Source organism: Scomber japonicus, chromosome 9 (assembly GCF_027409825.1).
Source record: "Scomber japonicus isolate fScoJap1 chromosome 9, fScoJap1.pri, whole genome shotgun sequence".
In the NCBI taxonomy this organism is placed as follows: Eukaryota; Metazoa; Chordata; class Actinopteri; order Scombriformes; family Scombridae; genus Scomber; species Scomber japonicus.
The window spans coordinates 33,105,896-33,121,755 of NC_070586.1; the positions used below are offsets into that span (position 1 = coordinate 33,105,896).

Below are 15,860 nucleotides of genomic sequence, written 5' to 3' on the forward strand. Positions count from 1 at the left end.
GAAAGTGTGTTTAGATGTTCCAAAGAGCCATACATAAAGGTGGGGTTAAAGGATGGCCATTATAGAGGAAGGTGTGAAGGGATGATCATTCAAATATGGTGAAAGCAACACTTTAGGACATACAGTACATGTACTATGAAGGCGTTCGCAGTATATGTGGTATATGTGGTGTTGTATGAAGTGAGCAAGAATGACGGGTTGTTGATTTTGGCAAGTTTCAGGGGGGATTTCAGACACCGTCCAACCATTTGACAAGCACACAGTGACAGCCACACGTAGGCATCTAATTTTACAAGCTATACAGGCTGCATGGTGCATTGTGTGGTCCAAAAATCAATTACTATAACAAATAATTGGACAGTAATTTATGTGAAATGTGACACTGACAAGCGTTGCGGCTACTTATTCATTTACCGAGGCGTGTTATGTCTTCACTGTTTGTACTTTTGAGACGGCTGCCTTCAAAAAGGTTAAAAACTCTACAGCGATAAGGATTCTTGCCCGCAGTCAGCTCTGGCTTATCATTATACCATTTTCAAAGTGTGCTATAGTAGTCTTCGTTTGTCAGTGTGTGTGCAAGTCAAGTGTGGAAATTAAGGTGCCGTTTCAACAGGCTCTAGTATAGAGAAACAAGTGGGAGTGTTTCTGATCTTGTGCTCACTGTGTGTGTGTGTGTATGTGTGTGTGTGTCGGTGTAGGTGAGAATGTGTTATGTGGCGCTGTTTGTGTGACGGGGCAGAACAACTATGTGAGCGTATATTTACAAACAATAATGTCATCTATTAATATCCTCCTATGAGACTTTGCACGCTAATTCCTACTGATTGTGAAGGCAGCAGACGGGCCATCAGACAAGGTGTAGACAGGGACGACGCTGGTGGAGCAATGCTGGGGAAAGAAAGGCATGCGGGATCTGACCCGAGGTTAGCTTTAATCAGATGTGTCATTTACAGCTTCAGCAGCTGAGCTGAATGACTACCGTGTTCTCACTGGTCTCCCACGTGTCACTGATTACAGTTTCATTAAAAAAGTAATAAGTGCAACAGGGATCCCATCATGAACAATGAAATTGCTGTTGCCCTGTTCATAACAAACTATATTTCCATGGAGAAATCTGACAGAGGCAGTAGAAGGTGAAGGCAATAGCAGGCTGGCAGCAGCGCAGAGTAAACACTGTGGCTGATTAGCCGAGGGGTTGCCATCAGCAGAGCTGCGATCGGAGCCGCGCTGCTGTGTGTCTGAGTGCCTGCACATTTGAGTCATTGCGTGGGTGTTTTTTTCTGTGTTCACTGAACTAGTACTGCGTGTGCATGTCTGGAGGTGTACCTGTATTTGTGCCTTCATGTGCGTACCGGCCCGTTATACCAGTGGGATTACAAAAAAGACAAATGGAGGAAATTGGAGGTTACGGGGGCGGCACAAAGTGTGAATAAATCACTTCCAGGCATTCCGCATTTGTCCTCTTTTTCTAAAGCAAGCTTCAGAAGTTTGTCTAGCACAGCAAGGTTTCAGTGTGTGCACGGGGAAGATTAACACCAACATTTGCACAACAAAACATTTCCTCGCCCTTTCTTTGATCGTAGATCATGGGGCGAGGGGAGATGAAATTGGTGCGCTTTGGCAGCAATTACAGCTTTTGCCATTTGCACTGCACATGGGATGCATACGTACTAGAGTATCAGATAGAGTTTTGATTCACATTAATGTTTAGTCACTGGTATGATATGAAAGACCTTTGGTTCTATTTTAGCAGCCAAAGGAAAAGTGATATCTGGAGGAAAGGTGATTAGTCGACCCTGACCTACACTGAGTGGCCAGACCAGGGTCACATTGTGGCTGTAAATTATTCTTAGTACTGTTTTAACCTACTGTATCACAATAAGTCAAATGCAGTCTGGGAAGCTTCTTGCCAACTCTCTACTGCACTCACAGAGATTACATTTATATACAGAGAGGAGATGGGGAAATAATGCTCAGGTCTGTCTCAGTGTTACTTCCCCTAGGTTCCCCACTTTTGTAGCAATGTATTTATAATAATTTTAGTAATGTACAGTAATTTTATACATTGCTCTGATAGCTCTCATTACCTTGGTCATATTATAACAATAGTCTACAGCCATTCTAGCAGATCTACAGTATGAGGCTGTCTGCCATCCTAGCATGGCTAAACATGAATCAAAGAAATACAGGGTTTTGCTGTGCAAGAACAAATTCAAACAAAAAGTAACAGAGTGTTGTAATCAAAGGAAGAAATGAGCTATTAAATATATAGTAAAAGATCAGACTTGGTTTTAGCTCAGAAAACACTCAGTATGCCTCAGGAGTAAAATCCCTGAATGCTGGTAATAGCATAAAATCTTTATTCTGTGCAGCCCTCTGGCTAAACTCTCTTAAACAGTTGCAATTAAAAGGATAATAATAAAAGATATATTCTGTATTATGGCGTTATTGGACATGCTGTCTCAAAATTGAGCTGAAATTGCCCAGTTAGATGGCTTTTTAAATACTTAGAGATAAACACTGGGCCTTTCCTCCAAACATCCTCAATCTGTAGGTTTGATGAACATCTGGAGTAGGACAGGTGTGTGTGTGTGTGTGTGTGATTGTGGGGGGGGGGGGGGGGGGATACATGTCTCTGCTCACATCAGGCTTTTCATATAATTCCTGCTTTGAAGTTACAGGGAGACATGGTTTGCACAAATCCTGTGAGACTTGAGTTTTTTATGTGAGACACATGCTAGTGAGCTAACATGAGTGTGAAAAGCTGAACTAAGTGGGAATCATAGTATTGACCCGAGGAGGAGCACTGATTTGTGAAGAACTAAATAGACACGCTATCAAGTGGAACGGGATGGATCAAGGTTCTACTAGAACACTGAAAATGATACTGAAACGTAATATTTATACATTTCTGGTAAAAAGCTAAAAGCATTTGGAAAGTATTGTTGTTGAATCTGCCGAAACTACCTTTTTATTCATTAAAACTGCTTTTAAAATCAATTGCATTAGTCATAGTTGACTGCTGCTGCTTTGTTTTGTGTCTCGGTAAAGCACTCAGTAATCCACCTGTGAGGAGCATATTTTGTAGGGTTTCTTCACCTTAGTTCTTAATAATAGAATTACAAATGGAAAATGAATGGTGGATTAAAGCCTCCATCAAATGTAATCGTTCTTTTCTTCCTGTTCCAACTGCTAATGCTATTCAGTAGAGAAAGAGCGCAAATCACCTATGATGTGCCTTCAATTTATTCACCACGAAGCACAAAAACACTTCCATGCTTTTTTCACTCTGCTCTCTCATTTACACTCAATGCAAACAGCACACTCAATTCAAAAGCAAATAACAGCATTTGTTGAGTATTTCAATAGCTGTTCCATGGGGTGGGGGTTGGCGGGGGAGGGGGAGGGGGCTCACATCTTTTTGGAGTCGGTGTGTTCGGGCCAGTCGATGTAGCACAACACCCGGCCGGGGTACTGTTCCATGTTGGAGTAGTAGTACTGAGGGAAGGCCAGGGACATGGCCAGGGCCCAGATCACTCCCACCACCACCTTGGTCTGTGTGGAGGACATGCGTTGCTTCAGAGGGTGGATGATGGCCATGTACCTGCAGAAGAGGGTAAAGGAAAGAAGATACGCTGAAAACAACTGTACCCTAACTCAGATGTTATGTTGTTACATTGCTTCAGTTGATTTAGACATTTTATTACAAGACATAAATGAATCACCATCACCTCTGATATGAAGGAGTTTGATTGATTGCCTGTTTATTGTATTATTGATTAACACATTACATTCAACTGTGTCAAATGTATAATGATATAATGACCTGATTTAAAAGTATGGCTCAAAGCAAAGCAGTTACCAAATTACAACACTTACATTGCTTAGAAACTCTATTAAAGCAACAACTGTGAGCATTATAAATGTGACTATGCATCATGATCACTAATAGTTCTTATGTTATTTAGGTCCTTGTGTCATATCTTTACTTGAGTTTGGACTCTTAGCCAGGCTGGATTAATAGTAATATTAATACTACGTACTACTTTTTTTTTCTCCCATCATTGAGAAGTCTTTTCTACTCACTGGTGCCTGAACACTTCACCAGATTGCCAGTATGGTAGATGCGACCATGACTCTTAGTTCTGGTTTTATTTTGAAATATTTTCTTCTTGCGTTTCTGTTATGTTTAGTTTTTATTGACTGTATTCTTCATGATTTATGTTTTAATTCCATATTTTAGCTCTATTTCATGTTTTCAAGTTTTGGCTACTGTTGGTTTTATTGTATTATGATTTGATGTTTTATCATCTTAACTGCCTGTACTTTTATCAGAACTATCATTCTTTCCCATTCTGTTTTATTAGAGTTTATGGCAAGCACACTGAAACATTTGTTGTGAAAAGTGCTATATACCTGTGTGCCGTTTGAAATTATTCCTTATTTCAGTTCAGTTTTTTTTAGGTGTTCTGTCACAAGTAAAACAAAACAAAACTGAACTTAAAGACACAAGGAATAATTACAAACTGGATTTCAAAATAAAACTGGAACTAAACTAAGGGTCCAAACTCAAACAAAGAAAGTCCTGGTTGGACATGCAATTTGATGGAGGCAAAGTCTAAAAAATGGTAATTTATGTACTGTAAGAGACTTCAACTTAAAATAAAGTTTTCACATCCAAATAAAACCTGTATTCACACACACTTGCCCACACAAATTTTTAAAAGAGTCTCATTTTTTAAAGTTTGCAGGTCAAATAACACAGTAAACTTTGATTTGTCATTCTGGTGAAAACAAAAAAACCCTCGGATCGTGAAACAAAGCTCTTTAGAGAGAAACCAGCACCAGCGGTGAAATATCAAGAAGAGCGTCTGCTATGAAGTACGCTGTTAGAATTCTAGTCAAATGATTCCCATGAGCACGTCTGACTAATGATTTCACATTGTCATAATCATGTTCCCTAATCAGAGAGACGATGGCGTGCATGAGTACTTAAAATGACCCTGCACATCATTAACACGGAGCCTCATCAGGAAATTGGTTTACAACACTTTTTGCTCTGCGAGTCCATTTGTCCTCAGTGTAAATACAATACGTGGCAGCGTGAGGAGAAAATCATTGATATACTTTACCATCATTGATATTTGACGTAAGATCATGAGAGATTTGTTTGTATTGATTTACTTTAATTTAAATCCCTTAAACATTGTTTGCTCTTCTGAACAACCCAAATATCTGGAAGCTATCCAGTCGAATTCAAAATCATTTCAGTTAATCCAGAGACACGTTTTTCATTTATATGCTGGTTATATAAAAAAAACCTGAGGTAAGATATTATTATGCTAAGCTGTATAAAGTCTGGGAACATATACTCTTTCCATTCATGTCTATACTGACATCAGGGCTATTATTTTTTCTTAGCTCATTATAATGCCACCCTGTGCCAAAGAGGTCTAATTAAAGGCTTAATCCCCACTAATAACCCAAATTAATATGCTAAATGGACTCTAATTATATCAGAAACAAAAGGAGGCCTTTGAAATCAAGCGCTCCCAGCAGTCTGCAGAGAATGGGAGATCTCAGCCTCGGCTTTTATTTTGGCTCCGCTTCAAACAGGTGCTGGCAGCCGCGTGGCTTTTTCTTCTTATAGGTGAGTCATAGTCAGGCTGCTGATGTCAGAATCAAACACACAACTGGAAGAGGACAGCGGCGTGCTCTCGCTCCACAGCCCAAATCATCATCATAATCACCACCCGCTGGCATGCCACCACTATGCACACATTTAAAGCATCCTGGACACCAAGCCAGACTACATGTTTAGTTGTTAAAATGTGCACTTAACCTGTCATGATTGAAGACTGGTGTGCATCACAAGTGACGAAAGTCTAGACAGGCTTTTACAGAGAATATCTTGACATTTAGAGAGGTGTGTTCAGACAAGGATGTACAAAGGAAAGTCAGAATATTTTATTTCCTTTATTGTCTGCAAAAAATGTGTTCAAATGCAGTTACATTTGATGGAAAGCAGAACTGTGATTTAATTGTATTTTATCAAATCTAAATGCAGTTCCAAATCTGCTTATCCAGTATGAATCTCTTTGAGTCCCTAATCGAATCTAATTAGCTTTTAATATTAGTGCGTAACTAATGTTATAAAGACTTAAAACTCAATGGTTCAGATCCATAATCACCTCGAAACACTACAAAATTTGAATAGCAGCCTAATTCTACAAACTGTAGCTGTAAACAAGAAAATGAGATGAGCAGCAGAAGATATGAAACTTATTTTTCATACTCTAAATACCAGTGTTCCCATCCCAGATTCACATATTGGTATGATAAGCACAAAATTTTAAGAGGGGGAGTCTGCTAAAGTCATGCATTTAGATCATATCTCTGTGGTAGAATCACCACTTTGTTGGACTAAATGAACTATAAAAACACATCACTCATGGTTGTGGACTCATAAATCAGTCATAAACAGTAATGAGTACAGACACTGGCTTGCAAAGAGTTTTTTTTTTAGCTGTTGGCTGTTATGGGCTGTTATGGAGTTAACAGTAATGTCAGGAGTTGGCATAATCTCATACCGGTGTTTGATGTCATTTTAACATTTAAAAACAATCACTGCTGGTTAATAAGCCTATAAACATCACCTAAATGTTTTGTGCATTGCTCTTTAACAATTACAACAAGGAGAACCAAAATGTTCAATAAAAGATTCATTAATATTGGGTCTTAATGAAGCAGGCTATTCTGGAAAAGGGCAGACAGATAGATTGCAGGACACAAATTAAAGCCAGCTGAGTATGCCAGCAAATTAAAAACTCTTCTGTCACATTAATATCTCTCTCACACACACACCTGCATTAACTCTGAATAATGCCATTGAATTGCAGGCTTGTCATGATAACTTCTTTTGTTGGACGATATATTGTCTCAGAAATAATCGCGATAAACAATATTATCGTCATTTGAAGATCATTTTATACCACTGATATAATGATAATATAATAGCGTAATAATGCAGGGGTGAGTGAGCGCTACGCTTCTGTAAAAACAGATGGTTGTGTTGGTTTGTTGGTTAGGGTTGGGGGCAGAGTTATTTACCTTTAATTCTTCTACAGTCTCCACTCAGGACGTACACAGTGAGGAATGGAGGACACTACTTGTTTAGCCAATGTGACATGAATAGCCTCTTAGCTGCTAATGTGAAGTGTGGTAATATTGAGATCATAAAATGATCAACGTCATGTCCATGTATCATATGATATGTCCATATATAGACATGATGATGTCCATAATTACGTGATTGTACGATAAGCCGATTAACATAATGAATTGTTCTAAATTGTTGGTCATAAGAAGTTAATCTATAGAAGACAGGGTTCATCAGGTGATGTCACATGTAACATAAATAATACTAATATGTTAAGTAGTGTTCACATGCTCTCTTGTAAAGGAATAGTAACCTGAATTTATGGAAAACAGCTATAACAGAGCAACAGTGAAGGATTTTGTCAGTCAAATTAAAAACATGTGAAGAATGACTTGCTAGAGCTCTAAAAGTAATATCTGATCTACTCATAGTGCACCGGTTATGTTCGATTGAGTCCTCTGCCTACAAATCAAAGTATAATCTACACGCTAACTCCTCCAGCTCAACCTAATGTGAACACTCCTTTTATTCATCTACAAAAAAGTTGTACAAGTCTGCATTTTAATGCCTTGACAGCAACCACAACATTTTTATGGATCTGTCAGGAGAGTGCTTGGCTCCCCTCCCTTGTTCCTCTCACTTTCATTTCACATCTTAGAAAAGCACACCTTTGAGACTTTGCACTTCAAATGTCTGTCTGTGGGCAATATCTGATTCCTCTCAATAGGATACCTCCTTACAAGATGGCAGGCGGCATGGGCAGCCAGTGTTAGATTGCATGGGTAACATACACCTCCAATTATCCACAAATAGCACCTAAACTGCCATGGCAATGCAATGGTTCGATATAAACAGCATGAGGCTGCTGCGCTGGTTTTCCTGAAGAGACGCAAGTGATTAAGAAGGGAGAAGCTAAAGCCACGGATGAAATTGCCTCCAAGCCTGCCAGTGTTTTTTCTTTTTTTTTTTCTACCTTTTTTTTTGTGCAAATTACGTTTGAAAGTAGGCTGTGGTAATTCGATCAGGAGTTTGTTTCCACTGGTTTATTGGCCTCTTGGGGGATTGCTGTTGTTTTGCGGAGGATTACGTAAAACTCCCATCTACAGTTGGAAAGGAGATGGGCTAGATGAAGGTGGCAGAGCCTGGAGTGTGTGTCGGTGTGTTGGTGTGTGTGCGTGCAGGAGTGTGTGTTAACTGGAAGGATTCTCACTGTTGTTTTCATTATTGTCTACACGCATACATATAACTGCTTCAGTCACCTCTGTCTCATCAGTAACCGGCAGACACTCCTGTGTCCTCTGCAAAACCAATATCCACCTGCACACCAGAGCATCATCTCATTCCTGATTTTGTGTGTGTGTGTGTGTGCCTGTGTGTGTGTCCGTGTGTGTCCACTGCTGTAAGAGCGACTTGCTTTCTGAGGTCAGCCTAATCTAGTGGTACAGTTGTGGTACTAAATGAATCAAAAGCAACACATTTACATCACATCAGTATTATCTTTTCTTGTGATTGAATGTTTATCTTTAAATACTGGAGGGTACATTATTTTTCTATTCTAACATACACATACATACATGCATAATGATACTATGTAATATAGTATAATGTAATGTAATATCATAAATACATGGAAATTGATCTATTCTCTCAGATCACAGCTACACTGTAAAAACATGGGGGCAATAGCAATTATGAGGGATGACAAATGATTAGGAACTGGAAGACACCTGCAGAACCTAACTTACAAGACTGGGTGAAAAAAAATATTTCCTTTAAGTTCTTTTATAAGTATGATATGCTTTTGTGTATATTTTATAATTAATTCATCTAATTTATTTTGCTTTAACAGTTTTATTTATATACAAGCCATTCATATGAAGTTTCTTATGGGTCAGTGACAAAAAAGGGTTGGCAAGATGATGTTAAAATGTATATTTGGTATTTTTGTTGGTTTCATGTCATTTGAAATTACATTTGCACCATTTTCTACCAAAAGTAAGACTGAAAATATCAAATGGTGTAACCACAAAATGATAAATATTAAATATTTCATCCACCTACAGTGTATTCAAGATCACCTTTCTTATTTTTTTGTAAAGTAAATGGTTCCTGATCTCCATGATTCCCCAAATTAAATTAGATATTCAGAACAATTGTATTCCATTACCTTTATTTAATATAAAAAGTTACAATGTAAGATCATTCCAAACTAGTTGATATGGTGTTTTATTGAGGATTTAGTGATTTTAAGCAAGTTGAATTATTTGGTACAAAGTTTTTATGGTTACACCACTTCGACATTTTTGCCATAATCCTCTAATATATTCTCTCTAAATGGATTAAAAGCAGAATTTTTATGCTGAGTCCATAAAAAAGAATATGTGCAAGTTATACAATACATACCCCCTTTACTGCTGTATAAAAAGCACTTAAGTCACTCTCTCAGTCCCTTTGACTTCAGGAACCATGTGAGGCTCCATCCAAGACAGGAAGAAGAGACTGCTCCCCCACCCAGAGTCTCACCCAACATTGGTTTCCTCTCTATACCCACCATGAGATCGGGACAGCATCTCACGCCTCCATCCCTCAAACTGGCACCCTGATTGTGACCTCATTCCTTCATCCCTTACCCTTCGACTATCAACTCTCATCGTGCCATCCCCTCATCCCTATCACCACTAACCCCTCTACTATAAAACAATAAATCCTTAAACTCATATCTTAGTTGGTGTGGTCTTTGTTAGCGAAATGCAGGTTGACCCTTCCTGTTTCTGTGTTGGGTTCTGATGGGAACGAATGGGGTCCTCTGGTTTGAAATAGAATGTATCATCTTTCTGTTGTATGATGAAAAATTGCAAGAAATGGATGCCCTCATTCTGCGTAGAAATGCTGACACTAATATGATGTTTCAGTCTGTTTAAATAGAAATTCACTCTTTTCGTGTCTTTGCCATGCTGTGGTGGAGGGATACGTTCTAGTACTTGCATGTAGATTTGTTGATGGAACTAGATTTTCACTCACAATACAAACTGAGTTAACCAAATGTTATATATTATTTAAACCCACCCCATCACCAGCTACTGATCTGACCACTTTCTTCAGTATTTTAGAGCAGCCCCTCTTCTACTGAGCCTTGCAAACAGTATATTTATATCAATTTTGACAGCTGTTAGCCACAATTCTAACCTTTCAAGATCTCTCAAACAAATTTTCTCAACACATTTCGTTGAGAATGCGTCAGATAAACACAGACCTGAACCATACTCTTAAGTCTTAAGTGCAGAGGCGGGAGCTGGTTGATGTCTTGAGGACAACGAGAAGAGCTGGAGATCGACTCAAAGGTGTCACACCAGCACCAAAACACTCCAAAGAATTGGAGTAGGGGTTGTCAGCAAAATCACAGGCTGCTGCACATACACCATCTATCAAAGTCTGAAAAGAAAATAATCACTTTGAGGTTTTCTCTGTAAAAGACTGATAGCATCAACACACTTTTACACCACTATCAGAATGCATCTCTCCGACATGGCTCAGTGAGGAACTTCATTCCGAGGAACCAAAAAGATGAAATTACGCATGAAATAGACTAACTTTAGAAGAAAAGCAAGTTTGGGGTTTTTGACCCCCATTTCTCACAGTGTGGAAGCGTTCTGACTGAATAGCTTCAGGGTCAATGGGAAGACCAGGACTCATTTACATATACATATTGGTACATCACTTTTCTATTAAAACAGACCAAACCAAACCTATCCTTTAACTGCCAACAAGGACTCTTCTTTGCACCCTTCTCCCTTGGATAAGGAGTCAGTTGCATTCCCCTTTACACCTTTGATCCAACCTGCAGGGAGTTCCAGAGAAATCACATCAATACTATCAACAGCCACCAATTGGCAAACTGCCCTTAAGAAAGGTATATGTGGCCTGGAAGCGTCTAATCAGTGTTGACTTCTCGGTTATAGCAGATGACAAGTGTCGATTGGAGTGTTGTTTATTCACTCAGGGGTGACATGGCTCTGAGGCAGCTGTTTAATGTGAGACATTGAGTCTAATGAATGTGGATTTATGAGCGCATTGGTGCTGTCTTTTTGAATTTGACGAGTTAAATCAACTGTGGAAATTTAAATGTATTAAGGGGTAAATAATCCTGGCATCAAATGGATTTGGACTGTAAACTAAACCAAAAAAATAATGTAGATTTATGAGTGACAGGTGACCAACCCGATTATCTATAGTGGGGCTAGATGGGACAACAACCTCACCAGTAATGACCAAAAATAGCCCCATCGTGTCCTCATTAAAAAAGACATCTGTCAAACAAATGCTGCCTAATTTTCTTTATCTGCTGTTTCTCCCATTCTCCGTCCAAAGGAACCGATCAGAATGTTTATTTGCACTTGGGTCATTATGATTATTTTTTAATAAAAATGTAATCATTATTGTTAGCTGGTGGTACTCTTGAATCATCGGAAGGGTTTGTCCAAGGCATATGACACTGCACTGCTTTTTTCGTTGAAGCCTACAATTTTTTAAAAAGAGTGTCTTGCAGTGTCTTTTTCTAAAATTGTTGTTAGGCAACCTGTCTCTCTGTGTTTTTTGTCTGGAGCTGGACAGAGGTGGAGCCTTCCTGCACTATCCACCTGCACACCTGCAATTCATCTTCTCATCAACTCCCTGTTAAAAGCCAGATCCTTCTCTGAAGTTGTCGCCAGATCGTCCGCTCATCTTTGCGGTATTGTGCCTTGGCTTTTTCCTTGGAATCTCATTTGAGTTTGCTTGTTGACTAATCTTTCTTTTCCTGCAAAGATTTCAGGTTTTCGTTATCTCGTTGCATCCAGAACTCCAGCCTGCCTGTGTTTTGGTACTTCCACAGATTCCACCCCCCTGGACCCTGGAACCCTGTCACTACCCAGCTTTCACTTTGTCTCGCTTCGACTATTTCTTTGCATCGAGACCCACTAGTAAAATAAACCACTTCATACTTACTCGGGCTGTTTTCTGAGTTGTAGTGTGTGTGCATTGTGGGGTTCAAGTATTCAACATCTGATGTGACACAACCACCGAATAGCCCGTCCTTAACCTAACTATTATTTTGCTCACTCCAGGCCTGCTGTTTTCTGTTCAGATCAGAGTAACTGTGGTTGGTAAAGTCATATAGCTCCAGGTATCCAGCAACAGCCACCACTAGTTTGTCCTACAAAGAAGACCCACCTCTTCATTCATGTGATTGGACAACAGGGAAAAAAAAGATATGACGTTAGATGATTTTCTGCTCTGACTGTGTGAGTTTGTTTTAATTCGAGGCGTTCAGAATGCTCCTTGAAGCACATAGAGTGCTGCTCAGCAAACACAAAAGCAACAAGCAAGTCTACCCAAGGCTGCTAAAAAAGAACTCTGTCTGATGAGGGTCTAAGTTCCATTGGTTAAGCATTAAAGTAGGAGAAACATTAAAGTGAGATACAGAGACGGCTGCACATGTTGAGATGACATTTCTAGGAGACTAAATAAAAGGTTGCAGTTCCAGGATGAAATGAGATAAACCTAAAAGTCAGACACTCAGTAGATATATTCATAATATGACTTAGAGATCAAAGCCGGCCAGACTGGAGGTACATGTATATACCCATTCAGATTTTTCTTTTTTTGACTTCTGTGTCACCCGATTGCCTCTTTCTAGTCATGTCACGTAAATCTTTGGTGGTGAGAAAGCACTCTCTTTCCACTTTTCATGCAGAGAGACATGAATCATCAGAAAGAGAGCCAGAACAAGCAGGGTGGGAGGGGCCAGAAAACTTCTCATGAAGATCCCTGTGGGACCAACAGATGGAGGAAAAAGAAGGACGGAGGTGAAGAGGCTACTATAAACTGTCATTGATATGTTGTCCACGAAATCATGTGCTTCCATGACCTGGTCTGACTGGGTAAAGCTAACTGTGCATTTGGCTGCAGTAGATGAATACAAACTGTTCAGCATGGCTTGGTCCAGTCTCACCCAATCTCTTTCATTTGTTACTCTATTAGCTTCTTGACAGAATGGGTAGCTTGTAGCTCAGAAGTCAGAGATGCAAGGGAGTGTTCACAAGGCTGATAAGCTGTGACTGGCTTGGCAAATCAGTAGCTCTCCTTGTTCTATACACAACCAGCAGAGAAGTGCCCTTGAAAGATTTTTTTTGTTTTGTTATATCATTCTGTTGCTTCCCTATAATAAGATCTTATATATATTCAAATCAGAACATTTAAATTTTGGTTAAGCTGCATCTATTTGAGCATTCATCTAAAAACATTTTCCAATGTGACCTGATGTAGATTTTCTGCATAATTTTCATGATGAAGTTGCTACATATAAACCTCTTAGCCAGCCTAATATTCCTCTTCATGACTGAGCCAAGCCTTCCTTGAGAATTGTGTTATCAATCTCCCAAATTAGCTATATTCCTCCCACATAGACACAGTGTTATTGTGCTTCTCTCTAACATGCTCATATCTTCCAAGCTAACACTTTTATCATTCCCCCATGCTTACACTGTCATCGAACTGTGTGTGTGTGTGTGGGCGGAGGGGGATTGAAGTAGGGGAGGGTCAGGCATCAGCGCTCTAACCCACATCAACTACTTTCTGCTAATGGCTGAGTGACGCAGACAGTGTCGCCCTTTAAAGCAAAAATCTGCCCATGAGCACTCTTGGATTGATATATATCATCCATCAGTGATGTTCAGCACACTGCAGGAGCCACGATGCACTGTAAATTATTTGCTGATGTATCCACTTTACTTGAGTCTGTCTCATCTACTCTATAGCAGTTTCTAGAATATATTCCAATGGAGGAGGAGCAAGAACATTAGTTTTAGTAATTGAAAAAAAGGGCATTATAACCAAAGCTGCTGTTGCTGTGGAAATGGCCTTGGAATAATGTAGCTTTCATAGATGATTTATAAGTTGTAACTAAAGATGTTATTAAAGGTTAATCAACCTTTTAATAATACTTTATAGATCAGTTATAAACCATAATAAGAACATCTGTCCAGCAACATACTCGTTTTGTCTGTTTAGCTCTTTAATCCATCAAGTGGTCTCTCTATTGGGACATTTGACTTTCTAGTAAGGACATACAGGGCACTTGGACCAGCTTACAATTGCATACCTGATGCTTTATTATACTGAGGACTCAGAAGACAGACAGAATGCTTTTAGACCTGTGACCCTTCATTAATGATGTTAACACCTGCTGCATTTATAATGACTGCGTTATGAATAATTTATTAACAACCTCAACTGCAGACATGGTGGCTTGTTGGAAAGCGAGGAACTCATGAGCATCTGGGGATTATTCACACACTGGCCCACCCATAAGTGGCCTATAATTGATCTATAAACATTAGTATTTATAAATGTTTATATAATAATGTAGTAATGTATTAATTAGTCATTAGTTTCAATTTATATACCCTTTATAAATTATGCTTAGCTAGAATGTAGTAGACCTAAATCTGTGTCTTGGTTGTATCATGACTGTTAAAGGTGCAGTGTGTAGAATTTAGTGGCATCTAGTGGGCCAGATTTGGCAGAAATAAAATGTAATATTCATTCAAGTTTTAATTAGTGTCTAATCATCTGAAAATAAGAATCTTTGTGGTTTCGTTACCTTAGAATTAAGTTAACTCAGTTATCTATATATATCCTCTTCCATGGAGCCCACCATGTTCCACCGCCATGTTTCTACAGAAGCCCAGAATGGACAAACCAAACACTGGCTTCAGAGAGGGCCTTGTAGTTCTTCTACATACTAAATCATACACACTCAATCTTTAAATATTGGCAGCTCTTGAAAGAATTTTGAGATAACTGAAATGTATTCAGTTCTCCTTTGTAGCTGCAAATATCTTGATTTGAAGTATAGCCCAGTGTGAGCTTCAAAGCAACTGGAACATGTGAAATAGAAAAATCCATATTCACATGGACCCTAAAATGCAGAGTATATGGTCATCTGCTCCAATAGAGTCCAACTGCTATCTGAAATTATTTAAGTAAGCTGGGACTGATTGTAAGACTGTGTTATCAGTTTCTTCACCACTTGGGGGAAGCACTCTAAGATGTCAACACAGTATAGACATATTATCAACTAATAAAGTTGATAACATGTTAGCAAACAGTTGTCACTTAACACATCCAGCAGAAAGAGTATTAACATTCATTTTCACTCTTCTTTTAGCTAGCTTCTGGCTAAATGCTCCTCTAAATACACAAGCTAGTTGCTAACATTGTCTGTCTGCTATTCGGTGATGGGCAGGTAGTGTGCAGTTTCAACTTTCAAATTCCAATCATTCATGTGAACCACTGTTAATATAAAAATATCAAATAGTGTAGCTTTAACAGTTTTAACTGATGGTATGAAAGTCCAGTTAGGGATTAGACATGTCTGCTATCTGTTATCTTTCCTCCTGCTGTCATGTTGAGCAGGCCTCTCCATAGCAGGCTGCCAGGCTCAGTGTGGTGCTGGTTTCTGTAGCGGTGATTATGCCAGTATGATCATTGGTATTTTTTTTTACTGTAAAATCAAGCCAGAGTCTGCAGTTGAAAGCTGTTTTATTTCCTTTTGTTCGATGTTCTGTCAAAACCGCAGCCCCTTCCAAAAATTGAGCTCCAAGAAAGAACCTTCAAATTAAAATACCAGGTGCCACCACTGCTGCTGACATGAAAGCTTCAT

The 15,860-nt window shown here is 39.1% G+C and overlaps 1 protein-coding gene across 1 annotated transcript in view; it reads right to left on the reverse strand.

Annotated features, from left to right (window-relative positions):
* Positions 1-15,860, reverse strand: part of tacr1a (tachykinin receptor 1a) — a 39,174-nt gene that overhangs the window by 18,468 nt on the left and 4,846 nt on the right. Inside the window, exon 2 of the mRNA XM_053326232.1 lies at positions 3,416-3,604. Coding sequence (XP_053182207.1) covers positions 3,416-3,604 — 189 coding nt within the window. The remainder of the gene's footprint in view (positions 1-3,415; positions 3,605-15,860) is intronic.